This window comes from Naegleria gruberi (genome assembly GCF_000004985.1).
Source record: "Naegleria gruberi genomic scaffold NAEGRscaffold_25, whole genome shotgun sequence".
Taxonomy (NCBI): Eukaryota; Heterolobosea; class Eutetramitea; order Acrasida; family Naegleriidae; genus Naegleria; species Naegleria gruberi.
The window spans coordinates 71,450-97,333 of record NW_003163302.1 but is presented as its reverse complement, the minus strand read 5'-3'; the positions used below and the strand labels follow the sequence as shown (position 1 = coordinate 97,333).

General features: G+C 34.4%; 9 protein-coding genes and 1 non-coding gene across 10 annotated transcripts; 7 read left to right on the top strand and 3 right to left on the bottom strand.

The window, feature by feature from the left end:
- Positions 1-39: 39 nt before the first annotated feature.
- NAEGRDRAFT_67768 (uncharacterized protein) lies at positions 40-1,167 on the bottom strand (the record flags this gene model as incomplete). Its single annotated transcript, XM_002676850.1, has 1 exon — positions 40-1,167. One exon carries the CDS (start codon positions 1,165-1,167, stop codon positions 40-42), a length of 1,128 nt encoding a protein of 375 aa, XP_002676896.1.
- A 1,703-nt stretch (positions 1,168-2,870) lies between these two features.
- On the top strand, positions 2,871-5,348 carry NAEGRDRAFT_39221 (alpha-tubulin TUBA2). The gene has a single exon (XM_002676957.1). The coding sequence runs from the start codon at positions 3,899-3,901 to the stop codon at positions 5,258-5,260; it is 1,362 nt and encodes a 453-aa protein (XP_002677003.1). The 5' UTR covers positions 2,871-3,898; the 3' UTR covers positions 5,261-5,348.
- Positions 5,349-5,452: 104 nt separating this feature from the next.
- Positions 5,453-7,066, bottom strand: NAEGRDRAFT_49200 (uncharacterized protein; the record flags this gene model as incomplete). The annotated part of the gene is made up of 1 exon (XM_002676849.1): positions 5,453-7,066. The coding sequence occupies one exon, from the start codon at positions 7,064-7,066 to the stop codon at positions 5,453-5,455; it is 1,614 nt and encodes a 537-aa protein (XP_002676895.1).
- A 1,515-nt stretch (positions 7,067-8,581) lies between these two features.
- On the top strand, positions 8,582-8,654 carry NAEGRDRAFT_t331. Its single transcript has one exon. It is a non-coding gene; the product is annotated as a tRNA-Ala (tRNA).
- Positions 8,655-8,784: 130 nt separating this feature from the next.
- NAEGRDRAFT_58090 (NSF attachment protein) lies at positions 8,785-9,852 on the top strand (the record flags this gene model as incomplete). The annotated part of the gene is made up of 1 exon (XM_002676956.1): positions 8,785-9,852. The coding sequence occupies one exon, from the start codon at positions 8,785-8,787 to the stop codon at positions 9,808-9,810; it is 1,026 nt and encodes a 341-aa protein (XP_002677002.1). The 3' UTR covers positions 9,811-9,852.
- A 300-nt stretch (positions 9,853-10,152) lies between these two features.
- Positions 10,153-10,527, top strand: NAEGRDRAFT_67763 (uncharacterized protein; the record flags this gene model as incomplete). The annotated part of the gene is made up of 1 exon (XM_002676955.1): positions 10,153-10,527. One exon carries the CDS (start codon positions 10,153-10,155, stop codon positions 10,525-10,527), a length of 375 nt encoding a protein of 124 aa, XP_002677001.1.
- A 1,097-nt stretch (positions 10,528-11,624) lies between these two features.
- Positions 11,625-12,206, top strand: NAEGRDRAFT_33723 (uncharacterized protein; the record flags this gene model as incomplete). Its single annotated transcript, XM_002676954.1, has 3 exons — positions 11,625-11,947; positions 11,996-12,057; positions 12,115-12,206. Coding segments are annotated over 3 exons (477 nt in total), but the record flags the coding sequence as incomplete, so codon positions are not given.
- A 35-nt stretch (positions 12,207-12,241) lies between these two features.
- Positions 12,242-19,475, bottom strand: NAEGRDRAFT_79819 (rasGEF domain-containing protein; the record flags this gene model as incomplete). The annotated part of the gene is made up of 1 exon (XM_002676848.1): positions 12,242-19,475. One exon carries the CDS (start codon positions 19,473-19,475, stop codon positions 12,270-12,272), a length of 7,206 nt encoding a protein of 2,401 aa, XP_002676894.1. The 3' UTR covers positions 12,242-12,269.
- Positions 19,476-20,705: 1,230 nt separating this feature from the next.
- NAEGRDRAFT_39216 (rho family small GTPase) lies at positions 20,706-21,783 on the top strand. The gene is made up of 4 exons (XM_002676953.1): positions 20,706-20,809; positions 20,855-20,963; positions 21,024-21,078; positions 21,393-21,783. The coding sequence occupies exons 1-4, from the start codon at positions 20,729-20,731 to the stop codon at positions 21,748-21,750; spliced, it is 603 nt and encodes a 200-aa protein (XP_002676999.1). The 5' UTR covers positions 20,706-20,728; the 3' UTR covers positions 21,751-21,783.
- Positions 21,784-22,089: 306 nt separating this feature from the next.
- NAEGRDRAFT_67759 (uncharacterized protein) lies at positions 22,090-25,860 on the top strand (the record flags this gene model as incomplete). The annotated part of the gene is made up of 1 exon (XM_002676952.1): positions 22,090-25,860. One exon carries the CDS (start codon positions 22,090-22,092, stop codon positions 25,858-25,860), a length of 3,771 nt encoding a protein of 1,256 aa, XP_002676998.1.
- Between the last annotated feature and the right edge of the window lie 24 nt (positions 25,861-25,884).

The following is a 25,884-nucleotide window of genomic DNA, read 5'->3' as shown; positions in this document are numbered from 1 at the left end:
AATGGTTGATGCAAGTATGAGGTGAAATTTTGAGAACTTTCAAGTCAAATCAAAACCCATATTCCTGGCAACATCTAACAAACTAACCTTCTTATTGGGTACTTTCGAATTGCTTTCATACTTTCTCTTTTTAGATTCGGTTGTCTCTGAACGTGAAGTATGTGAATTTGATTCTAATGTATCAATACAACATCCAACCAAAGTAAACGGATGAGAGGAATGCTTACTTGTTTTGGGTAATTGTTCAAAACAATTCTGACACAGAGAATAATAGTCACAATATTGGCATGAAAATATGGCGTTCTTAATTGGCTCTTTACAAGTACTACAAGTAATCAGTGAGGGCTTTCTCTTCTCAATACTGGTTAAACTTGTGGCTCTTTCGTTGGAATAGCAATTCATACATAAATCAACTCTATTCGAATCACTATCCAATCCAGAATAATACCTCGAGCTCTGAAACTTTAAACATGAATCACAAACAATTCCAAATAATTTCTGTCTTCTCACTTCTCTCGATTCATCCACTTTCTTATAGAAATTTTCCACCTGTTTCCTCAAAAAGTAATTATTCGAATCAGTATACTCAATTTCACATCTCTTCATCTTTATCCTATTCATCTCATCCATATCCAAACAATTCCAATGAAAATACTCATAAAAACATGCAACCTTTCCCTCCTTCACATGCAATACAATTAATTCCCCCATCTCAATCAACTCCCCACAAACTTGACACAATTGTTTACCATCATTCTCATCCAACTTTTTCAATTTATACTTTTTCAATTTGCCAAGAACATGTTCCGATAATATTTCCCTACATTTCAAACTAAAATCCATTCTCTCCCTCTCATTCATAGCCTCAACATCTTCCAAGCCACTCAATGATGGAAATTTGGAAATTAATTCACCCACACAATCATATCTAATAACTAAATTAACCCATAAATTGGGATTTAATGTGAGGAGTGATGATGAAGGTGTGTTGCATGATGATTCGGAAGTTGTAATTGATGAAAAAGTGTTAATTCCAAAGTGGGATTTATTACTCATGGAAAGACAAATAATAGATGGATAATCTAAATAGTCGATTATTTGGTCCAACAATTCATTGATAGATAGGAGTGGCTTTAAAAAGTGTTGTCCACTTAGCAGTAAACGCATTTTTTTACAATAATTGTCATTAATATTGAATATTATATGTAATGTTGTTTACAATATTCAATCAAAAGAATGTTGAAATTCAATCATTATTTGAAGATCAAATTCAACTTCAAATTCTTCATATTGATTTAAAAATATGAAAAACAAAAATTCACCAATAATAAAAATATCAAAAAAAAGGCGCCAAAATAGAGTTTCGAATGATCCATTCATCGGGTTATGATAGTAATAATATTGGTTGGAGTGGAGTTAATGACGATGATGAATTTGAAAGTTTTCTGTATCCAGAACAATTCCAACAACCACCAATGAATGAGCAAATTAATTCTTCGGAGATGAATATGAATTAATAATAATAATAATTTAAATATGAATAATTTAAATGGAGGAGGATATTATTCGAGTATGATGATCATGCCAAATAATGATCAATGCACTAGTAATTATAGTATGGTTAATTGTGAGAATAGTTTGGGACAATCAATTAATTCTTCATCGTCGACTTCGGCTACTCCTCAGATTGTGGTTTTGATGGTTGAAAAGAGTGAATACTCATGTTTGTCCTGTCGTCAATTACACAGAAAGTGTGATAAATTACTGCCATCCTGTTCCTATTGTTTGAAGAGAGGATACAATTGTACGTATGAAAAACCAAAGAGAGCTGCAAAACCAAATCAACCAAAGTTTGTGTTTGTCGATGAAGGAAGAAAGCAAAGACAGTTATCACACCAAATGAATCAGCCAACAATGGATCAATGTTCTGAAATATCATCATACAGAGGAACTACCAATGTGAGAAGTAGCGTGAATGGTGCTGATTTTGTTTCAGTGAATGAATCAGTTGTCTCTTCGAGTGGAAATTCAAAGGCTATTGTCAGGAGAGGAGAACCTTATGTAAATATTGTAAATAATAGTTTGAATAGGATTGGAAATAATACAACTAGTAATAATCCAATGCAAAACGAATTGAATTATCGGTTCGTTAGTACTCAAACTCTGGATGTATATTTTGGTGTAATTGCTTGTGGAATGCCACTTGTTGAAAGAAAGAAATTGGAACAAGTTTTGGAATATCAATCTAATTTGTATCATCCTTCATTCTCAACCTCTGGGTGTGATTTTTACACTAATCAGTTTGAATTTGAGAAGGATCAATCACTCTTATTCACACTACAAGCATTGTGTTTACAACAGATGGGTCATCGAGACGTTTCTACTCAACTCTATCACCAAGGAAAACAATTATTAGGAAAATATTTTGATGATACTGATTCGATGAATGTCCTACTCGCTATGAAATTTACATCACTCTACTTGCTGGGAGAAGGTGAAAGAAGAAAAGCTAGAGTCATGATGTCAACTGTAAAGGCAGGTATAGAGCCATACCTGTTGAAAAACGAGAAGCTCAAAGAACATACTGATCTAGACCTGATATTGAAGAATACCAAGTCTTTTACGTCATTAATGATTGAATCCATGTTGAAACTGGTTGATCTTTACCTATATGAAGAAACCTACCCGGATACATATCTTTTCGAGGCTATTGAAGAAATTTCTAGCCGAAAAATGAAATTCACTGAAGAAGAACGATCCAGAGGTTGTAAAAAACTGGGCAAAGAAATGTATCACAAGCTGAGGTCTATCATGAAAGCGTTCATGAGTCTCACAACGATATATGTTGAGAGTGAAAGAACACAAAATATAGATAATTTGCTTATGCTTGGTTTGCTGCTCACAACAAAGCAGATTTGGTTGGAAATTCTAATTAATGCAGATGAAAGTATCAGAGATTTGGATGAAATTTTACAAGTTTCGAGTGAAATTATTGGATTAACGAGGACTAGATTCTTTCCCTATCTACAAATCAATGCCACTAAGGGTATCATTTTAGCAACCACGCTGAGGGCAAATTACTATTACAAACTAGGACCTAATGAAAATGTGAATGATGATCTAAGAGCTCTCAGATCACTCTCAAATAAGTACAAATACATCCAAACAGAATGTGTTGATTTGATAAAGGCACTTGAAACACTGACATACATGTCATCAAATAATGGAAGCATGAATCCATTTTCTGTGGATGAAATTTGTAACTTTACCTCCAAAATTGAACCAACATTGAAACCACATATTGAAGGAGGTATTTATGTTTATTATAATGACTATATAGAACACCACAGACCTATTCTGAATGAAGTGATGAAGGATGATGCTGATCTTATAGATGAGCTAGTCAATTGTCTATTGGACCAAGACAAGATTAAGAAAGAAGTTACTGATCCTGTTCAAAAAATAGAGAGCTTGCATCAAAGAAAATTACAACTAGTTCAAGTCTACCGAAATAAGGCAATCAATAGGAAGGATGTTTATCATGTGATTGAAACAGAGCTCATGCAAAAGCAACTCAGTTATGAAATGGAGTTGGAAAAGGCAAAATTGCAACAACAGAAATAAATCATGTATATGTATGAGTAATATTGTATTTCAACTTCAATCAGTTTAAGAACTCTAAAAATCTACAATGTTGTATAATGACAATAGTACTTGGAACCACCTACAAAATTTCCCTCCAAAAATTACAACTTTTGTGTTTACGGTTAGTTGCCGCCAAAACTTGCTTTAAAACTAAACTGGGTAACAGCCAATCTACAAAACACAACAAAAAAAAATCGCTCGTCCTCCATTATAGAGAAACTTGCAAAACACTCGTAAATAATAATAATACAAAATGAGAGAAGTTATTTCAATTCACATTGGTCAAGCTGGTGTTCAAGTCGGTAACGCCTGTTGGGAACTCTACTGTTTGGAACATGGTATTCAACCTGATGGTTTGATGCCATCCGATAAGACTATTGGTGTCGAAGATGATGCTTTCAATACCTTCTTCTCTGAAACTGGTGCTGGTAAGCACGTTCCAAGAGCTGTCTTCCTCGATTTGGAACCAACTGTTGTTGATGAAGTTCGTACCGGTACTTATAGACAACTCTTCCACCCTGAACAATTGATCACTGGTAAGGAAGATGCTGCTAACAACTATGCTAGAGGTCACTACACTATTGGTAAGGAAATTGTCGATTTGTGTTTGGACAGAATTAGAAAGTTGGCTGACAATTGTACTGGTTTGCAAGGTTTCCTTGTCTTCTCATCTGTTGGTGGTGGTACTGGTTCTGGTTTGGGTGCCTTGTTGTTGGAAAGATTGTCTGTTGACTATGGTAAGAAGTCCAAGTTGGGTTTCACTGTTTATCCATCTCCTCAAGTTGCTACTGCTGTTGTTGAACCATACAACTCTGTCTTGTCCACTCACGCCTTGTTGGAACACACTGATGTTGCTGTCATGTTGGACAATGAAGCTATCTATGATATCTGTAGAAGATCATTGGATATCCAAAGACCAACCTACACTAACTTGAACAGATTGATTGCTCAAGTCATCTCCTCATTGACTGCTTCTTTGAGATTCGATGGTGCTTTGAACGTCGACGTTACTGAATTCCAAACTAACTTGGTCCCATATCCAAGAATTCACTTTATGTTGTGTTCTTATGCTCCAGTTATTTCTGCTGAAAAGGCTTATCACGAACAATTGTCTGTTGCTGAAATTACCAACTCTGCTTTCGAACCAGCCTCAATGATGGCTAAGTGTGATCCAAGACACGGTAAATACATGGCTTGTTGTTTGATGTACAGAGGTGATGTCGTTCCAAAGGACGTCAATGCTGCTGTTGCCACTATTAAGACTAAGAGAACTATCCAATTCGTTGACTGGTCACCAACTGGTTTCAAGTGTGGTATCAATTACCAACCACCAACTGTCGTTCCAGGTGGTGATTTGGCTAAGGTTCAAAGAGCTGTCTGTATGATTTCCAACTCTACTGCCATTGCTGAAGTCTTCTCCAGAATTGACCACAAGTTCGACTTGATGTATGCCAAGAGAGCTTTCGTCCATTGGTATGTCGGTGAAGGTATGGAAGAAGGTGAATTCTCTGAAGCCAGAGAAGATTTGGCTGCCCTTGAAAAGGACTACGAAGAAGTTGGTACTGAATCCCAAGAAGGTGATGGTGAAGAAGGTGAAGATGGTGGTGACCAATAAATCCATTAATCTCACTTTCAGTGCAATATTGTTAATGTAATAATTGAACAATCAAGCATTGAAATAATAAAAATTAAAATTTAAAAAAGCTACCTTTTCTTAATTCCTTAAAATAATAACTCATGTCTTCTTTTCACATTTTCAGATTGTTGACATTGTTGAACTAGAAAAATAAATTATATAGGTAATTAACTAGTTATTTTCATTAAAAAGAAGTTGTTTCTTTAAAAATTCACAAGCTACAATGCCAAATACATCCTTCTTCTTTCCAGATATTGCCTTGAAAGATTCTACAAGTTCCATTCTCTTTTCTGCTAGTTTCGTCTTGTCATTATGAAATAATTTTTCTTGTTCACTCATATTCTCAATGAATACATCAACTATTTCCATATCTATACCAAAGTCTCGGAAAAGTGGGGCGTAATCTGACTGATAGGTATCGAAAATGGTTTGTGGTGTTAGATTTTCTTTCGAGCAATTTGATGAGCTTGGTGATGAATTGGAAAGAGACTCTATGGAAAAGATATCCTCTCCAAAATCAAATAATGACTCTATTCCCGATGCACTATTTCTCTGCTGTAAATAGATCAAACTCTCCAGAGCTTTAATGAGGGGAGCACAGCTTGCCTGAATGGCCTTAAAGTTTTTAGAGAGTATTTTCAAGGCACGCAGGTCATCATTGAAATTTTCAGTTGAATCTAGCGAACTGAAATAGTGCACTCTTAGTGTAGAGGCCATTACAATTGGTTTGGTAGCAACAATTGGTAAAAATGAAAATAATTCATCTCTAGTCAATTCTATTACTTGACTGCAAACATTCAAGATTTGTGGAATGTCTCGAATACTTTCTTCTGCATTTTTCAAAATGTCCAAGTGAGCTTGTTTGAACATTAAAGAGTAGAGGAGTTTGAGTGTGGGCGCCTTGTTGAAATTTGTCAAGACAACCTTAGCTAGACACTCCAAAGCAGGGAGCAACGACAATAAGCTATCAATTGCTTCCTTATTCAACACTCTACAATCAGGAATCATTTCACGTAGTTTTGAAAGATTCAAATTATTATTTCCAAGAGTTTCAAATCCATCCAAAATGTAGGTTTTTGGATTTTCTTCCTCTCCAAAATAAGCTTCCAATCCACGAAGCTGAGTATCTACCAAGAATGAAGTAAAACACTTTGGTTGCGTAATAACCCATTCTGAAATGGTGTCATCATCTTGCTGTTTTTCATTTGATGACAATGAAAATGATGGCATTGGATTGTTATTACTTTGCAAGACATCTGCTGGATTCTTATACGGAGCTATAGCACTCTTCACAGATGATAGAATATTCTTGGCCTTCCTATTTTCACCCTCTCCAATCAAATACAATCCCATAAAAGTCATGGCAACCATCATACTTTGAGAATCGAGATCATCAAAATATTTACCCATGATTTGTCTTGCATTTGAGTAAATTAAATTGGCTGTTTCTCTTTGACCGAGTTGTTGCAAACACATGGCCTGTAATGTAAATAATAAACACTGATCCTTTTCAAACTCTGATATGCTACTATACAAGTGACTCATCATTGAGGATGATAATGTATTATTTACAGAATAATCATTTGCAGTTATTGAATTATACTCCAAAACTCTTTCCAAAACTCTCCTATCAGCCATTGGAAATCCATTTGAAAGATATTGATAATAAATATCCAAAGTTTGATTTGTCACCAATCTGTAATTCATTTGCATTTGTTGATTAAACATATTTGCAATATTTACAAAAGCTGCTGATTGCTGCTGCTGTTGATAATCATTCATCATCATTGAATAATTCATAGAATTGTTTTCATTTCTTTGAGAGGAAAATATCAACGAAGAACCAGCAGTCGATTGATAAGGAACCGATCTATACCTATTTTGATTATTATTATTTACATTAAAATTATTATTACTATTATTCATCACCATCATCATATTATTACTACTACTATCAAATCCAGATGATACTAAATTATTATTATTATTATGATGATTACTATTATTTACAAGAGTTGTATCATTGTCATGATGGAGATGATAATTTAACGAAGGGTTTTCATTCTTTTTTCGGATTACAACCGATTGTTCATCTCTGGTTTTTTCATAACAACAAACGTAGCCTCTTTTTGTGCAGTAGGAACAGGACGGAAGAAGTTTATCACATTTTCTGTGGAGTTTTCTGCAGGATTGGCAAGTGGTTGAAGAGCAGGAGGGAAGAGGTTCGGATGGTGGTGAAGATTGAAATGATTGCATTTTTTTTTGAAATTTTTTGATTTTTCAAAGTTTTTTAAAATAGAACAAATTGACTAAAAAGGAAATTTATAAAAATCCAATTATTTTTTTATTAATTTTTTACAATATTGATTATATTATAATCTATTGTGAATAAATTGTGATTAAAGATATTGTTCCAATGGTTGTAAACTTTTCAATTCTAGCATATTTTTAGTATGAGCACAAATGTACATTTTCGGTCTGTTAATACTTTCAGAAAATTTTGCATTAACAATGTAGAGAGTGGAATCATCGAATTAGGTAGGGAGGATTAGTCTCAGATTCGGCCACCAATTCGAAACTGTATTTTGTGCATTTAGAGTTGAGTTCATTGAGTAATGTTTGAATATCATAACATCCAGATCCATAATTTTGAGTAACAATTATTGGAACTCGAATTCTATTGAGCCTTCCTTATTGGGAAGTTTCGAATTTTCATTTTCGGATGAAGATTTGAAACGCCAATATCTTTCCACCAAATCTCTACCAACTCCCCACAATATCCAAAATAAAATGTTGCTTAATCCAATGACAATTCATCTTTTTGCCAAACATGTCGGATAATTCCTGAGACGAAACCAAAACTAATTCGTTATTATGAGACAGCTCACTTGAAACAACAATACTTGAAACCTGTTCACCAATAGAAACTTCAGATTGGGCCAATTCAATACTTTCAATATTGGAAACCGCTTCTTTGAATTGGACTACGTGAGTGCACAGTATTGCAAGCCCACAAAGAAAGCCACCAAATACCTGGCGATGTGTTCTAGCATTTTGTTTTGATAAATTTAAAATCACGTTTTTGGATTCTTAATGAGAAAGGTAGTCTCGATTCGAATAGTTTTTAATTTACGTTTTACATAAGTCAAAAATAAAATCTCGTTTTGTAAACATCCAATTGTAAAAACTAAATATAATAATGGAATAACAAAATTCCACAACAAACACTCTATTCGTACATAGTTTAAAGAACATATTGAAATCTTGTTCGTAAATAGCGTAATTTCATTGTGAATGTAAGGGGATGTAGCTCACATGGTAGAGCGCTTATTTAGCATGGAAGAGGTACGGGGATCGATACCCCGCATCTCCACTCAATCTTTTACTTTGCACAACCATTGGTTACAAGTTTTAATCACGATACTCCCATTCCTTCTTCATTCCAAGAAGCACTTTTAAAACTTTGTATCGTACATTTCACCTGCCAATCACTATTTAAAAAAATGCCACCAAAACTACCAGAAGTTGATGAAGGAGTTTTTGATGAAGTTGATTCTGCACTCTTTGAAGCTCAACGAATCAAAGGCCAATTATTAAAAAAAGAAGCCCAATCCATCGCAAATCGTTCAGTTTATTTCGGAAACAAAATTAAAGATTCCATTGAAAAATACAAAGAAGCTGCTGATTTTTTCATGACAGGAAATGACAATCAACAAGCTATTGATTGTTTCGAGCAGGCTTTGATTTTAATGGAAAAGAAACCAAAGGAATTTAGATCACGTGAAAAGGGTGAAGTTTATTTGGAAATTTCTGAATGTTTGAGAGAAATTGGAGTGAGAACAGTGAAAGAAATGGAAAGATTGGAAGAAATTACACAAAATGCCTGTATTTTATTGGCAGAAGATGGAAAATTCTATAAATCTGCAGGAATTGAAAAGGATTTGGCTAAATTTTTGGAAGAGGAAGGTCCTTCAGTTGATAATGTTGGTGAATTGGAGGAAAATTACTTTTACGCAAAGGCAATTGAACATTATAAGAATGCAGGTGAAATGTTTCAGACAGAAAACAGTAAAACCAGCATGATGGAATGTTTCTTGAAATGTGCAGAGATTTATGGATTGATTGCTGATTATTCAAATGCAATGAAATATTTTGAAAAGGTTGCTTCTGTTTTGGCATCTGAGAAATTAACTGCTTTCAATGCACGTGAACCATTATTGAGATCTTTCCTTTGTAAAATCCTAGAAAATTTAGCAAAAGCTGAAAATGATGACTTGACAGGTGCTCTATGTCAAGGTTATGAAGATTTGAGAGATTGTTATGATAGATACTGTGAAATTTGCATTCATTTGGATGGTTCTTTGGAAGGAAATATGATTTTAAAGTTAATTGAATCTGTCAAGAAGAAAAATCCAAAAGAAATGGCCTCTGCTTTGAAAAAGTTTGACAAGATGAAAACTCTCGACAGTTGGAATACTACTCTCCTTCTCAAAATTAAGGAGGCAATTTCTGTATTGGATTTGACCTAATTCGTCACAAATTTTCACACAAATAAAACTCAAAGTATTATTAAATAACGAAATGGTTCCTTATTACCATCTCATCCTGTGTATATCGGATCGAGATAATGGATGCCGTTGGTATAAAAAAATGGAAAATTACATTACCTTAGATCCTGCTAATTAGGTTGTTTTGTTCGTTTGTATATGATGAAGAGAACAGGATTGAATTATCGCCACGTTTTTCTAGGAGAATTTTTTAAACTCAATTAGTTGTGAAACCTTATTATATTTATTTGAATGATTATAAATCTGATCAGCAAGAGAAAATGGACAAAATTAAAACTGTCTGTTACTACGTTTAATGAACAGATGAAAAAGTTAGGTCTTTCTAAAGATGATTCTTTCGTGTACATGTATCCTAAGGTTGAGGATTATAACATTGATGAAAAAGCAAATTCATGTCCGATTGCTTGTTCCTTTGCCCCAACATTCCCTAGCAACAAATACGATGATAGAGAGGAATACATTAAGAAAGGAAGAGTATTGACATTTATAGAGTCCAAAAACAAGGATGATATTCGTTTGTCATCTTTGATGATAGAATTTCTAGCCAGTAACCTTAGAATGAAAATCAACCAATTTGCCAATGTTTGCCTGGACCAACAATACGAAAAAACAACAAACGATTTCGCAACCAAGATTTACAAAATATTTACAATGAAAATTACAATGAAAAAGAAATGAGCCCATTTGTGAATGATGAATGCAAAGATTAAGGGACATTTGCAAGTTTTAAAACAAAGAGGAAGTCTTAGAATAATGTTTCATCCCAATTTTACTTACAATGAAAGTTTGGAGGAGAGAATCAAAAAGGGAAAGTTCAATTTCGGCTCAAAAATAGTTAAGGTTAAAAAAGCTCTTTCACCATTTTCTGTTCTTACTGAGGATAATGATTGCATTATTGAAATCAGTGCAGGAATAGAGGAGCAATTCAATAATTGGAAAGTGTTTATGGAAAGATGGAGAAAACTGTTTGTAAATAAATAACCATTTATGTTGAAATATTGAGAGGAGTTGGCTAGGTTCTTTAGGAGTTTCAAACTCCCCACCTCTACAATAAGCAGTAATTTTCCAGGACATACAGTAATAAGTGGAGGAGGATAATTATGAGATGAACAATTATCTCACAAGAAACAAAAACCTCGAATCACCCTGTGTGCTGGAAAATTAAGGATAATGAAGTGTTTGTTAGTAAAAAAGAAAGAAATTAGTAAGGCGATGATCATCATCATGATGATGCTCGCTTTATTAAATTTGATGGTTGTTTCCATGGCTAATGATGAAGAACATGCTGATTGGACTCAATTACCAGTTCAAACTGCAGAATTTGTCCAGAGTATTAATTCAATGCCCGCAGCAGCTTGGCAAGCAGTTGAATATCCAAGATTTAAGGATAAAAGTATTGCAGAGTTGGCACATGTAAGTATCAAAGTGTGATCGGATAATGTTGCAACTGATGGAAAAGTTACTTGGAGCTTGTTCTTGAGATTTAACAAAGTGAATTGAATGGTATATGAATAGTTTTCGGTAAGTTGTAATTAGTTTTGAATGAGACAAATTAATCTTGTTCGATAGGCAAGTAGTTCATTAGCTGACAGGTAAGCAATCTATAATTATTATAATTAATGAAAAATTTCAAAGATTCTGCATTGTAAGTGGAAGGAGAATAAATGTTGATTTATCTCCACAATTCATGCTATCATGCAGTGGACAAAATAATGGTTGTAGAGGTAGGTTTCGAATACTAACAAAGTTTTCATAAAAAGCTCAATGATATAACAGGTGGTTTCTTAGTAGCAACTTGGAGATTCCTTGCTGCAGTTGGAACTGCAAGTGAGCAATGTGTTCCTTATGTTTCCTTTGGAGGAGCAGTCCCTGCTTGCAATATAAAATCTTGTGCAGTCAGTGGAGAAAAGTCACCATTTTACAAAGTCAAATCTGCTAGAAAACTTAAAGGAATGGTTGACATGATGGCAGATTTGAAAGCCAATGGGCCTTTGCAAGCAACTATGATTGTTTATAAGGACTTTTTCAGTTATAAATCTGGCGTTTATCATCACGTTTCTGGAAGAATGGTTGGTGCACATGCCATCAAGATTGTTGGGTATGTTTTTTTATATTGTTGCAAAATTGTGAAATAACTCTATAATAGATGGGGAGTTGATTCTGCTTCAAAACTTCCTTATTGGATTTGTGCTAATTCATGGGGAGAAGGTTTGTTTTCTATTTTATTGTCGTTTATCAAGTATTAATCAAAATGTTTGAAACAAGATTGGGGACTTGATGGTTACTTTTGGATTGCAAGAGGAAGAGGTGAATGTGGATTGGGTAAGACTGTTTGGTCTGGAAAACCAGCTTTGTAATTGATGTAATTAGCTCCAAATGACATCATGGTATATTGATGTGAATAAAAATTTTATTTACATTTATTTTCTTGGTTCCACTTTAATGGATAAATTATACAATTCCTTATCATCATTGTTAAGGTTGTGGAAGATATCTTCCTTCAAAATATATTCCAAGAATGGAATTGGTTTGAATGGATAGTGAAGAGATGTCTTTAAATCTTGAACAGTTCTGATAGTCTTATAATAGGTACGTCTCTTCTTAAAGTTGACCAATTTCTTATCTGGATTAGAAACGTGGTCAATAAAATCTTGGTTACCATCTTTAGTGAAGGTGACATCGGTCAAGAAGGCACCAGTGAAAGGAATACAAGGAGATCTTTCAATGCTCAAGCTTTCCAATCTCTTTCTCATGAGTGAATAGTTTTGTTGGAACAAGTTTCCACAATCTTCAATAAGTTGTACATCGTCCTTACTGATACCTTCCTTTGCAGCCCTCAATCTAGAGATTGGAGCAGAGTTAAGACCAGATGAAATAGCCATCACAGATGTAAAGTTATTCATCAAGTACAATTCACGCATGATATCCAAGAATCTCTTGTAGACCTTCTTACGATTTTCTGGATTGGTTTCCATGAGAATTCTGTTACGAACCCAATAGGAAATACTATTAGTACGATCAGTGATTGCACAAATTGTTGGAGCGAGTTCATACTTGTAATCCTTATCAGCCCAAGCATTGTCGAAGAACTCTCTTGCTTCAATCTTTCTGAATAACTTGGCATCAATGAGTGTCATTTGTCTTGCAATTTCTACTGGTGGCCAAGCCAACAAGTCGAATGATCTATCGAATGGATTCTTATAATTCTTTCTTTGTGACTTTTTAATTCTCCATTCCTTAATGTCAACTACTGGTTTTTCTAACTCTTCGAATAAAATACCTTTTGGAAGTTGTGGTAAACAATCTTGAACACCCTTTTGTTTGATATGTTCTTGTTTAAAGTTGAGCAAGTTCTTGATGGCATAACGACGAATCTTCTTCTTGGTGTTAGTCTTCAAGTCACGATCATTGACAATTAAGAATCTTACAAGTTCAGCAATGACAAGGTTATCAAATTCGTGGAAACTGTCACGAATCCAATCACACAAGAATTGTTCAACACGAATTCTGATAATGTTTTGATTAGGGTTAGGAGTTTGGTAGAGTGTAGATAAAATGGTCAACAATTCGAGAGGTGTTGTGAAAGAACCATAGGTAATTTGGAAAATGTGTTTGAATTTACCATGTTCTTCAGAATCACCTTCAGAAATGTTAATTTCCAACATTCTTTCAACAAGCTTGTTGAATGTGGCAGCACGAATAGTACCATCTTCATCGAGAATGACATCTCCATCTTCATCAGCTTGACCTGTTGCATTTGTTTGCTTTTCTTTCAAGATCTTTTCCATAGGTCTCAAGAGCAATTCAAGGGATGCACGAACAAGGTCGTGGATTTGGTTCTCAAGTTTTGGATTAAAGCTCCAGTGAAGAATAACAGAACCAAGCAACCAACGCCATTTTTGTTCGACATGCTTCTTTTGAACTGGAGGAACTCTTTCTCTCTTTGGAATGGAGTCATCGTACAATTCAGAAACAACCAATTGATCAGTCATATCTCTCACAAGAGGCAATACACATTGTCTAAAGATCAAGTGGCAATGTGCAGAATCAGACCTTAAAGTAAGTTGAAGAATAAAGTTTAACAACAAGTGTGAAATACGTCTAAAGAATAAGGCAACTGTGTGTGGTTGAGTCCTGACGCTCTTTGCTTCGAACAAGTCAGCAATTTGCTGTTGACGTTGCAAGACAATATCGGTAATTTGGATATTCTCCAACATTTGAATGTTTTCATCTTGGGTTTTCAATTCTGGTAAAATTTCATCGAATAAACTTCTATTAGAAAGGAGTGTTGATATCAAATAACTTGTAATACAAGCAATTTCAGTACGAAGAATACTGTCGTCAGTCATCTTTCCTGAAAAGTCCAAATTGTTAAAGGCAACAGTGGTATGTTCCAAGAAGGTAATCAAATTGAGCATTACGTAGAATGGACGAGACTTCCACCAACGTAACAACTTGTCCTTTGATAAACCTCTCAAAATCCACATGATACATGAAGAGAGAACTACATAAATCTCGTCATTCTTGAAACGAGTAAGATTTTCATCATTTTCGAGGAATCTATCAACAAATTCAATGTACAATCCAGTAACAATAGCTCTTCTAGAGTCTTCTTGGTATCTGCTATCATAGTCTAATTTACAGAAGTGATCCAATAAAATCTTTGAAATTTTGATAAGCAACTTGTCATTACCACTCTTTACAACATCGTAGAATAATTCAATCAAAATTGAAGAGAAGGTAACTTGCTTTGAGTTGACTTCTTGGCTCATCAAGTATTCAGCATTTTCCTCTGTGGTTGTAGCTGTGGATTCGACAGAATCTCCTTCTCCCTTAGAAAAGAGACGTAACAAGTGCAAATTGAATGGAATGTAATAATCGTAATCAGTCAAGATGGCAATAAATTCTGCTTTAAGTCTCAATTTACGTTCATCAATACCATCCAAACTTTGGAAGTAACGATCAATCAAGTGTTCAATGTAGAGTTGTTTGTCTGGAATGAATGGAATGAGATCACGTAAGAAGAGAGCCAAATTTCTGTTACCACCAATACCAATATTTTGACGACCAATACCACTGGCAAGTAATAACTTGTAGATACGAACAACCATGTTATCAGTGAGCTGTCTCAATCTGTTTAAAATGTGTCTATCAGAAATTGGATAGTCCAACTCGTGTTCATCATGAGCAGAAATACGTCTTCTTCTTTGTGAAGCACTGTCTTCCTTCTTTGCCTTTTCATTGAAGAAAATAGTCATTGATTTGATAATAACATCAAAAATGAACCAGGAGAAACGAATTGGATCGTGTTCTGAAAGTTGATTTCTTCTCTGGTCAATTTGTTGCTTGACATTGTCCATATTTTCCTTCTTTTGACGAGATTTCTTTACCATTTGACTCAAATCATTGAGATAGTCTGAACCCTTGGCAGGAGCCATCTTTTCAGTTTCTGGAACTTCCAAATATTCAGCCATCAATCTCAACAAGATACTAAACAATGGATATTTAGCTCCTTTTGGTTCAGTAAGAATATATTTGGTGTAACTGGAGAAGAAAACATTGAGCCTAGAGTGTGATTCATTCTCTGGATTGGTCTCACTGAGGAAGTGATAACAACCACGCAAGCAAACCAAAATTTGTTCAAATGTTGCAATTTCAACCTTTTCAATAATGTAAGAAACAGCACTTGCTTGAAGCATGGCAGAAACTCTTGCCATTAAACCAAACAGCATATTCAAAACAACTGGTAAATGTGGCATGAATACCTTGAAATCAATCTTGTTGAATTGAGGGAAGACATAGTCACATAAGAAGGTTAAGACTTGTGGTTTTTGATAATCTGGAACATTTTGTAAATCATACATTGTGGAGAAGAAGAGGGTAATAATTTCATCAGATGGATCAATGGTTGTAACCAAATGGGATCTAACTTTCAATTTACCAATCTTGAGATTCTTCAATTTTTCTTCAGAGTCCTTCAAATAATTGGCTGGAAGTTCTTTGTAAATAGTAATTTCATCAGGGAAGGTATGTTTACGGAATTGAGGGAACATTGAGTAGCCTTCGCTATCAAACTTCTTGCTATCGTTCAATTCCATGAAAGCATACCCAAGAACAGCTCTGTGAGAAGTTCCAAAATCTTCCTTTCTAATGTCATTAGCACCACTCACATAGTTCAACTTTTTAGACTTCTTATTATCTACATCCAAGTGATAGAAAACAACCAAAACGTGTTGATCCCTCCTTGGTTCACAAGGAATATCAATCTTGAACTCATCGTAAAAGTGTGGCTGCTTCTCTTCATCATACGAAACACATGAGAAATCATATTTAGATGAATTTCTACTGAACCTAGTCATGATTCTTGGCTCTGCATTAACTTGACCAGTTGTTTCATTCACAACTTCAGAATCAGACTCACGATACAATACCTCACAGAAAATATTCTTTCCACCAAATGTCTTTTCGAATTGGGCAACAATTGGATTAAAGAAGAAGTGATTGAGAACCTCCATGTTTGGATATTTGGAGAGTTGAATTGGAAGTTCTTGAACTCTAATCAAGTCAGTTTCAAGGCTATTTTCATCATCGTGGGCAGTCTTTTCATGATCAATCATACCCTTAAGAGGACTACTAGGCATTGAATCCGATCTTCCCAAATCATTCATTAAACGTTCCTTAAGAAGTGAGTTGGATGGAGAGAGTGGAGATGGTGAAGAGCTTGAAAGTGATGATGAAACTCCATTTGAAACTAATAAATTACCACTTTCATCAGTAAGTTGATTTTCATAACTTTGTGGACTAGTCACTAAAGATGCACTATTACCTGATGATCCAATAATTGGATGAAGATTGTGCTCGATAGAACGATGTCTATTATGTTTAGGTTGTTTGTTGGCATTCGAGTGATTTTTCAAAATTTCTGCTCTCAATAAAAATCCACCATCAATTTGTGTAATATTCTTCAATTTCTTTTCCTTTTGAATAGTCCTAATCATGGTCATGGCATCGAAAGGAGTCTTGAAATCAAATCCTTCAATAGAATACATTGGTTTGAGCTCATACTTTGTAGAGGTCAATTGATAAACATTACCTCTCTTGCTGAATAATGGAGTATATCCAAAGAGAATGGCTTGTCTAAAGTGAGCAACTTGTTGTTTGAGTTCATTGTATTGTTTTTCAACATCATTAATTTCTGATTGTTTGGTGTCCCTCTTGTAGAGTTTAAGAGCATCCTTCATACTTCCAGTTGGTAAACGATATACTTGAATAACCAAATATATTTGATCATTTGGATAAGTAATAGTGAATAATGCCTTTTGTTCTTCGTGTTGAACTTGAGGTTGACCATTTTCACCTGAACGAGGAGACATGAGTGGTTGTTGAACTGGTTTAACTGGAAGTGCTGATGCCATAGTCTTTAAATAATTTTGAACCCAAGGAGAAAGAGTTTCAATTTGTTCCTTCAAAAGGAAATGGAAGTGGAAATCTTCACTAATTTTAGAACCCCTCTCCAAATCATAAAGAGCCATTGAGAAGTAGTGAATTTCAGAAACAGGTCTTTCGAATTTTGGTGGTGTATGACATGAAATAACTAGTTGTGTTCTCTTCTTGATAGGATATGCCAAGCTAGCTTGATTTTGTGGTTGACGGAAACACATTGATGTTTCTATAGGTCTATATTTAAAGTTTGGTTTGAGACAACTCATAAGACGAGTGGTTGATTCTGGAAGTATTTCAGTATCAGAAATGTTCAATTTACCATCTTCAGAAACAACTGGAGGTTTCTCTTCACCAGTTGGAGAAGCAAGGCTCATATTGGATGGAATTTTCTTACTAATGAGAGGAGGTTTATCAAAAGTGGAATCTCCAGAAAGGAAATCAAATTGTTTTACACGTCTCTTGGCACTACAATGTTTGGAAAATTCAACCAAACTCAACTTTTTAAGATATTGTTCTTCAGTATCTTCTTCTTGTACTTGGTTAGGATCACTGCCTCCAGGAGCGCCTGAAGTAGTACTAACAGGTGTTTGTGATTCATTTCTATTTACATCAGACGATTGATCATTGTGAGATTCCAAATCTGATGTGTTGACTTCAAGAGAATCATAACCATCCAAAAGCATTTTTGGATTTTGAGTTGAAGTACTCATAATTTTAGAATTATCAGAAGAAGAAGCTTGTGCTTGATGTTTAAATTTCAAAGCGAAAATGCTTCCTTTTCTCTTTCCATCGAGACCTTCTTGTTCCTTCAAATTTTTAAGTGATCCCTTGAGTGGAGAGAGTGATGAACCAACTTCTGATGTTTCATCATGTGATGAATCGTTTGACAAGTCATTGAGAGATGCACTAGCACTACCATTTCCATTTTGAATTACATGAACTTGATCTTTTCCTAGTTGACTGTTTGAAGCCATAGAATCAAGATGATATAAAGCTTTAAAGAAAGAATCAACAATACTCTTTCCATTACCGCTAGATTGTATATTTGGATTTGTCAATGTGAGTGTAAGTAAATTGGCAGAGGATGAATTGTTCAAGGATGCTGAATTGTGAGAGATATGAGAGGTTGGATGGTTTTCAAGTGGTTTGAATTGTACAGATTTGAAAGAGTATGGATCTTCTCTCTCAAGAACAGTAAATGGCTCATAAAATTGACGATGATACTCTTGCAAGTGTGGATACTTGGATTGTTGTAATTCTGGATGACTACTGGCAACTCTAACAGAAGGTGGAAGTGGATAATGAACAGGTTTTGCCTCTGGGTGTACATTTAATCGTTCTTCCAATCTCATCCACAAAGGAAGTTGTGAATCATCAACATTTAACAACAAGTCATTACGATCATAGGTTGTAAATGTTTGTTGTTGTTGTTGTTGAACATTATATGTTGGAGTCATAACAACATCTTGATATGATTGATCTTGTTCCTCTGTTATTTGTTCATTGTTATTATTATTTGTATCATCATCATCAACATCAACATGATATTCATTTGTTGTTGTATTATTATTATTATTATCATCATCATTGTTATTATTATTATTATTAATTGTCTCATCACTATTCTCAATAATATTATTAAAAACAACACCTGTTACAAATGGGTTTGTTGTTGTATCAATGTGCTCTGGAGTCGTAGTAGCCGTACGTGATTCAAATACAATATTATCATCACCATTGTCATCATCTTCACTCGTGCTGCTATTGATTCTGTCGTGGTGTGATGGCGCATTCATCAGAACAACAACAGAACCTCTTGGTTGTAAAATGGCGCCATTTTCTTCTTCTGTAGTTGTTGTTGTTGTAGTGGAAGTATTGTTGGCAACAAGTTGATTATTTGCTGTTTGTTGTTCTTCTACTGCTTGTTGAGATAAAGTTGATTGAGTCAATGTTATTGTCTCATGAAGTTGAGTTGTTGTTATTGTTATTGTTGTATTACTACTATCTGTTGTAATAGTTTTGGATGATGAAGAAGATTCTTCTACTTTCTCATCAGCATTTGTTGGAGCATCATTTGGTTCAATGGAATTTGTTGGTTGTTGCTCCTCCGTTATTGTTGTTGTGCTGCTACTCATCAAAAGATTGTTTACTCCTTCTGAACAGTCGGCACTTGGCGATGACATTTTTTTGATGTTTGATGTTGATGGCTGGGAATTTATGCTAAACTTTGCAGCAGATAGAAAAATTTCTTGATTTAAGGGCTTTACCACCCAACTATTTGGGACAGTTCTAGAAATTCAGATCAATTATTGTTATTCGAATGTATTCGAATATCTGATAGAAACTTTAATTTCAAACAAATGATGAGATATCAATTTTTTCTTATGGTTTGTTAACAACCTTTCGAATAGCACTGTTCGAATTTTTTCGTGTTTGAAACAAGACGAGAGAAATCCTTCTTTGATCAAATTAACGAGGAAACTAAAGGCCGAAATTGAAAAAGTTGTCTTTATCACTCCTAATTTAAAAAACGCAATAGATTGACTTTTTAGGAGAAACTCAAAAAACCTATTGTAAAATGTAAATACCATTTATTACAATTATTTTACAAAATATCAATTGTGGAATAGTAAGAAGATGAATTTACTGCCCTGATTTGTTATCCAGTTGATTTCAAAGGCGTGAATTATGATGAAAAATGGGCGGGAAAAATAAAATAGGTGTTTGTGCAGACTGATTGGATCTAGGAATTTTGACCTAATTACAGTACATTGTACTCTCTGTTTCATCAACAATGAAATTTGATTATATTTTTGAATAAGGTCAAATTACATTAATTGCCAGATTATTCAATCTATCATAAAAATCTATCTTAAAAGCTGATGCTTTTCAAATTAAAGTAGGACTTTCGTATGAATATTTGGTTGTTTAATTGAAAAGTTTGAAAATTGTTAACAAAGAATCATTTTTGCTAGTAATGACATTGTTATGTGTTTAATAATAAAGGAAATGGAATTGAACTTTTCAATGAAGGGAAACTTTATTCTAAACTACAATTACAACAAGTATTGTAAAAGTTCCAAGTTTCATAAAAGAACTGTTTACTTGAAAATCTCAAACATCATTTCAATAATAACCCATCTCAGTCTCAATAATACAATGACTCATACCTCCTTCGAAGCCATTTCCTTCAAATATTTATTCGAATCTAAAAGATTCTAATAGAGCACTCCACAAATTATCACAAGAAACTAATTGAATTTGTACTAAATCAACCAAACATCAGAACTCGGACCTCTTAAATTTCCAAGTTCTCTGCAGATTGTAACGGCTTATGGCTGACGAGTTGACCCGTCAATACGAAAATGCCATACGTCGCCCCATCAACGTCAAATTATTTATTAAAACAAAATAAACAACACATACATCAACAACAATGGACGAATCAATTAAATGTGTAGTAGTAGGTGACGGTGCTGTCGGTAAGACATGTCTTCTCATCTCTTTCGCTTCAAATGTACGTTATTCGAAACTATTCGAAACTAATCAACAACAACAATAGACTTTCCCAGAGGACTACGTTCCAACAGTTTTTGACAATTACAATGCTAACGTTAAATATAAGGAAATTAACGTTTCTCTTGGTTTGTGGGATACAGCTGGTCAAGAAGGTTAGTTTTTTACTTTCTAATAATTTTATTCTAATTATGCCTTTTATTGAAAATATATAGATTACGATCGTTTGAGACCATTGTCCTATCCTGATACTAACGTTTTCTTGGCTTGGTAAGTATTCGAAAGAAGCATAATTCAATGATGTTTACCTTTTTACAACAACAACAATATTATCATCCATTGTATCATCTTTATATATATACATTTAATGTGATCGAATCACTGACCATAACAACAATAATAATCACAAATTTACATGCGCGTTGTTTTTCGAATATTCAAATTTTGTGATTTTAAAAATATTCTCTCTCGAATATTATACAATACACGACGATAATGATGATGACAATGATGTGATAATAATAATAACATATACAATATAATATATATCACCTTGTTGATATGATTGATAACAAAAACAACAGTTACTCCATCGTCAATCCAAGTTCATTGGAAAATATCAAGGCCAAATGGGTCCCAGAAGTTCGTCATCACTGTCCAGATACACCAATTGTCTTGGTTGGTACCAAGAAGGATCTTCGTGAAGATCCAGAATTTATTAAAATTCTCGAAGAAAAGGATCAAAAACCAATCACACAAAAGGAAGGTGAAATGATGAAACAAGAAGTTGGTGCTGCTGATTTTGGTGAATGTTCTGCTAGAACTCAAGATGGTTTGCGTGAGATTTTCAATAAGTGTATTGCTGTTTATTTGGAACCACCACAAGAAGAAAAGAAGAGCGGAAAGAAATCAAAGGAAGGTGGAAAGTGTATGGTTTTGTAAATTATTCAAATATATTGCCAATATTTCAATTGTATATTTACTATTCTCAATCTTTTTATCTCATCTTTAAATCACCATATTATTTAACGATATTATCTCAACTGGGTATCATCATTTCCAGATCATTTCACCATCATTGTTGTTTATCAATTATTGTGTGACTTTGTGAAATGTCAAAAAATTTCAGAAGTTATTTAGTAAAAATAATAAATTGTAATTTTATTATATTCGCTTCTTTGGTAACGACCTTAGAAGTTATTAAGTAAAAATACAAGTCTAAAGCACATCGAAGCTGAACCGCCAAAATTAATCCAAACAAAAAAAACTTCAAAAAAAAAAATGTCCAATAAAACAGCCGAACAATATCGTCAAGAGGGCAATCAACATGCCAAACACAACCGATTACAAGATGCTCTCCACAGCTACTCGAAGGCAATTCTGCATAATCCCAACGATTACATCACCTATTCAAATAGAGCTAAAATTTATCTCGATTTGGGACAATACGAGAATGCATTGAATGATAGTGAGTGTAGTATTGCTCGGGATGGGACCTTCTGGAAGGGCTATCATCGAAAGGCAACCAGTTTGATGATGCTCAAGAGATTGGACGAAGCCATGGAAGTTTGCTCGAATGCATTAGTTAATTTGCCATCAGGAGAAGGATTGGAAGCAATGAATAAATTAAAAGAACAAATTGAAAAAAGAAGGATGTCATCGGAAGAGAAGAACAATAAGGAAAGCAAGTTGGATCAGGTTAGGTTATCGAGGATTGAATTGAAGGAAAGAATTTTAGGAGTGAAATTGAATGCCTTCTTCAAGTCAATTGTGGAGAATGATTGCACAGCTTTGAAGAAACTATTGGATGCAGGACAAGATGTTAATGAGAAGATGAAGGTAAATTTACAATTTACCAGTAGTGCAGATGGATTACTCGCTGCACTGGCAACAGAGAGTAAGGAAGCTTTTGAATTGTTACTCAATTCAGGATGCACATATGATAAGAAATCAGATTTACCATTCAAATATAACATTTTCCACATTGTCTGTACCACTGGAAATGCAGATTTCTTGTCAGTATTATTGGATAAATTGGAAATAGATTGTGAATCATCCTCCACTAAGGAAAAGACCGTCCAATTTATTACAACCACTTTCTTTTCACTGGAAGCTCCATGTTATTCACCACTTTTGGTTGCCATTTTCACAGACTCTGTCGAATGTATCAAACTTATTTATGATTCTCACTTGGTAAAGAGTGGAATTATTGATAGGGAGAAATTATCAAAACTCCAAGTTAGTGGACAAACCTTGTTGCATTTGATTGCTGACAGAGGATCTTGCAAGACATTACGTTTTATTATTGAAAATGGAATAGTTAAATATCTGGATGTTAATGGTCAGGACAATGTTGGTGATACTCCTCTCCATTCAGCAGCATTGGGAAATAGATTAGCATCAATAGACATGGGAAGTCACAAAATTAGTAATCCAATTTTGTGTGACCACTCATCAGATTCGTGTGTCCATTCACAAGTTATTGATGTACTTGCTTCAGAGCTTGGAGCCGATCTTTTCATTCAAAACAAAGAGAAGAGAACACCATTAGCTCAGTCCATCTTTTATGGGCATCATCAGTGTACACAAACACTTATAGAAGTTGGTTCACTCTCAAAGAGTCAACATTCCCACGAAGAATGCTACACTCTAACTGGACTGGCCTGCCTGAGAGGACACTCAAAGTGTTTACAAATTCTATTGGATAATAATGTTAAAGCTGCCAATGACTCTTTACACAATGCTATTGTTGACGGTTTTTACAATTGTTGTAAAATTTTATTGGATAGAAATGCTATCAGTGACATCAATTTTGCTTGGTCCTTTGATAATAAGGATCCTAAAAACACACCATTGACACTTGCATGTCTTGTAGGAAATTTGGACATTGTCAAGCTATTGCTGAGCTATAAAAAGCAATCTATCAATGTGAATGTAGCTCCACCAAAAGTCACCCTTCCATTACATATTGCATGTTTGTCAAATCGTCATGCAGTGGTATCCCATTTATTGAGTATTGGAGCAGATCCTCTATTGATTGACTGTGAAGGAAATAGTGTCCTCACAGCAGCAGCTTATAAAGCAGACGGTAAATTATTTGATATTATCTTCCCATATTTGGGAGCTTTGGCTAAAAAGAGTAATGAACATAAGGTAAAGGTACTACAATTAATGATGCACAAGACCAGAAAAGAGAACATGACTTGTATTGAGATTGCAGCCCACGCCTCAAATTTGGATGCCTTTGATGCATTGTTGAGACATTTCGAAAGTTATGGCATAATGATTAAAGATGTTGAGAAATTGAGAAAAAAAATTGAAGAGCATTCAAAGAAGAAACAACAATCTACACAATTACCAAACTCTCAAAAAGAAGATCCTTCACTTTCTGTTGAAAGCCCAGTACCTTCCAAAAATATCAAAAATACAATTTGGGAAGACCTTTCTGAAAGCGCTTTCCAACAAAAAATGAAAGAATTATTAGAAAAGGTAACTTTATACATTGGTAGTGAGGTTCCTCAAGATTTGGTAGATATTTTGGATGAATTCATGATTGATAACAATGCTCTCACTAGACTCTGTAAGAATAATTTGGAAATGGGGTGGTATGATTTGCTATTCAAACCGAATTTGAAAGAGCAACCTCAACTCATCATTATTTCAATGGTTTCAAATATTTTCATATTCATGAACGAGAGCAAAAAATCCAAAATCAAAAACTCCAAGCAAAGCCAAAACTACTTTGCTAAATTATTGTTTTCGAAGGAGAGAATGAATAATTTAAAGATATTGGCAGCTGCTTTCTATTGCTTTAGACATTTATACATTGGTACAGTAGTGGATACTGCTGCGAAATTGCCAGGTGGAAGTCTTGGTGCCCTTAGAAATAATGGCCTAATTCTACTTCTTAATGGCAATGAAAAAGAGCAAGTTGCTGGTGCCACCATATTGCAAGATATTACTGTTAAATTGACTGGCAGAATTGATTTAATATATCATCATCATTCCAGAATCAAGAGCATTGATGGATTTAAAATTATTGTCTCACTGCTCAATAAGCACTTGGACTCGGGACTCAAATTAATTATTGCCAATGGAGCTGAAGTAATGTTGAGTGCTCTTGGAGCAGCTGCTTGGGACTTCCCAAAGGACATACTAGAGAGTGGAGCCATTGAAGTGGCAGAAAAGTACATTGACAATTTGGAATACATTGATACAGCCACTGCTGAAAATGCACTCTCAATCTTTTTCGGAATTTTACAAAATGTAAATCCCAGCACAAAAAGGAATATTGAAAGAAAGTACAAATTATCTGGAAAGCTCTTGAATTTATTGAAAGATTTATCACGTGGAGCAAATTTCTCCAATTATTTAATTCGTTCATTGGCCTTATTGCTTAATTTCAAGACAATGCCACAATCTGAGAAGGAGAATACCATTTTACTGACCGTTCGATCCATGCAGCACTTCATGCCACCAGGAACTAAGACTTTCAACGAAGACCAAGTAGCTCTCGGTAGACATGCCTCTGTTGTTCTCGGCACTGCTTGCAGTAATGATAGCCGGAGCACTACATTCTTATTGGATAATACTGATAAGGGTCTCGCATATTACATTTCCCTCTTCCTTAAGGCACCAATAAGATTACAAAGTAACTTGGTTTCTGTTATCATTGTATCAATGTCTCACACTGATTTCCCTAATCTACTTGACAAGTATGATTCTAATTCAGAATATGTTCTATTTATGAATTGGGTCCAAAAAAATGCCCTATCAAACGATCAACAGAAACAGTATATCTGTATGATGGTTCTTCAAATAATTGGAGCATTACACGAGGGTAGAATTCCAAATGTTGATTTTGAAAGTGAAACTGAAGAGAAAGGAAAAGGTTTCCAAGGACCTCATCAACCATCATGTGCATTCTGTGCTAATCAACCTTGTAAATCAAAGTGTGGAGAGTGTAAACAAACTCCTTATTGTAGTAGGGAATGCCAACTAGCAGATTGGAATTTCCACAAATTTGTTTGTAAAAAACCTTCATCAAATTAACTATTAATTCAGAAAATGTTGAAT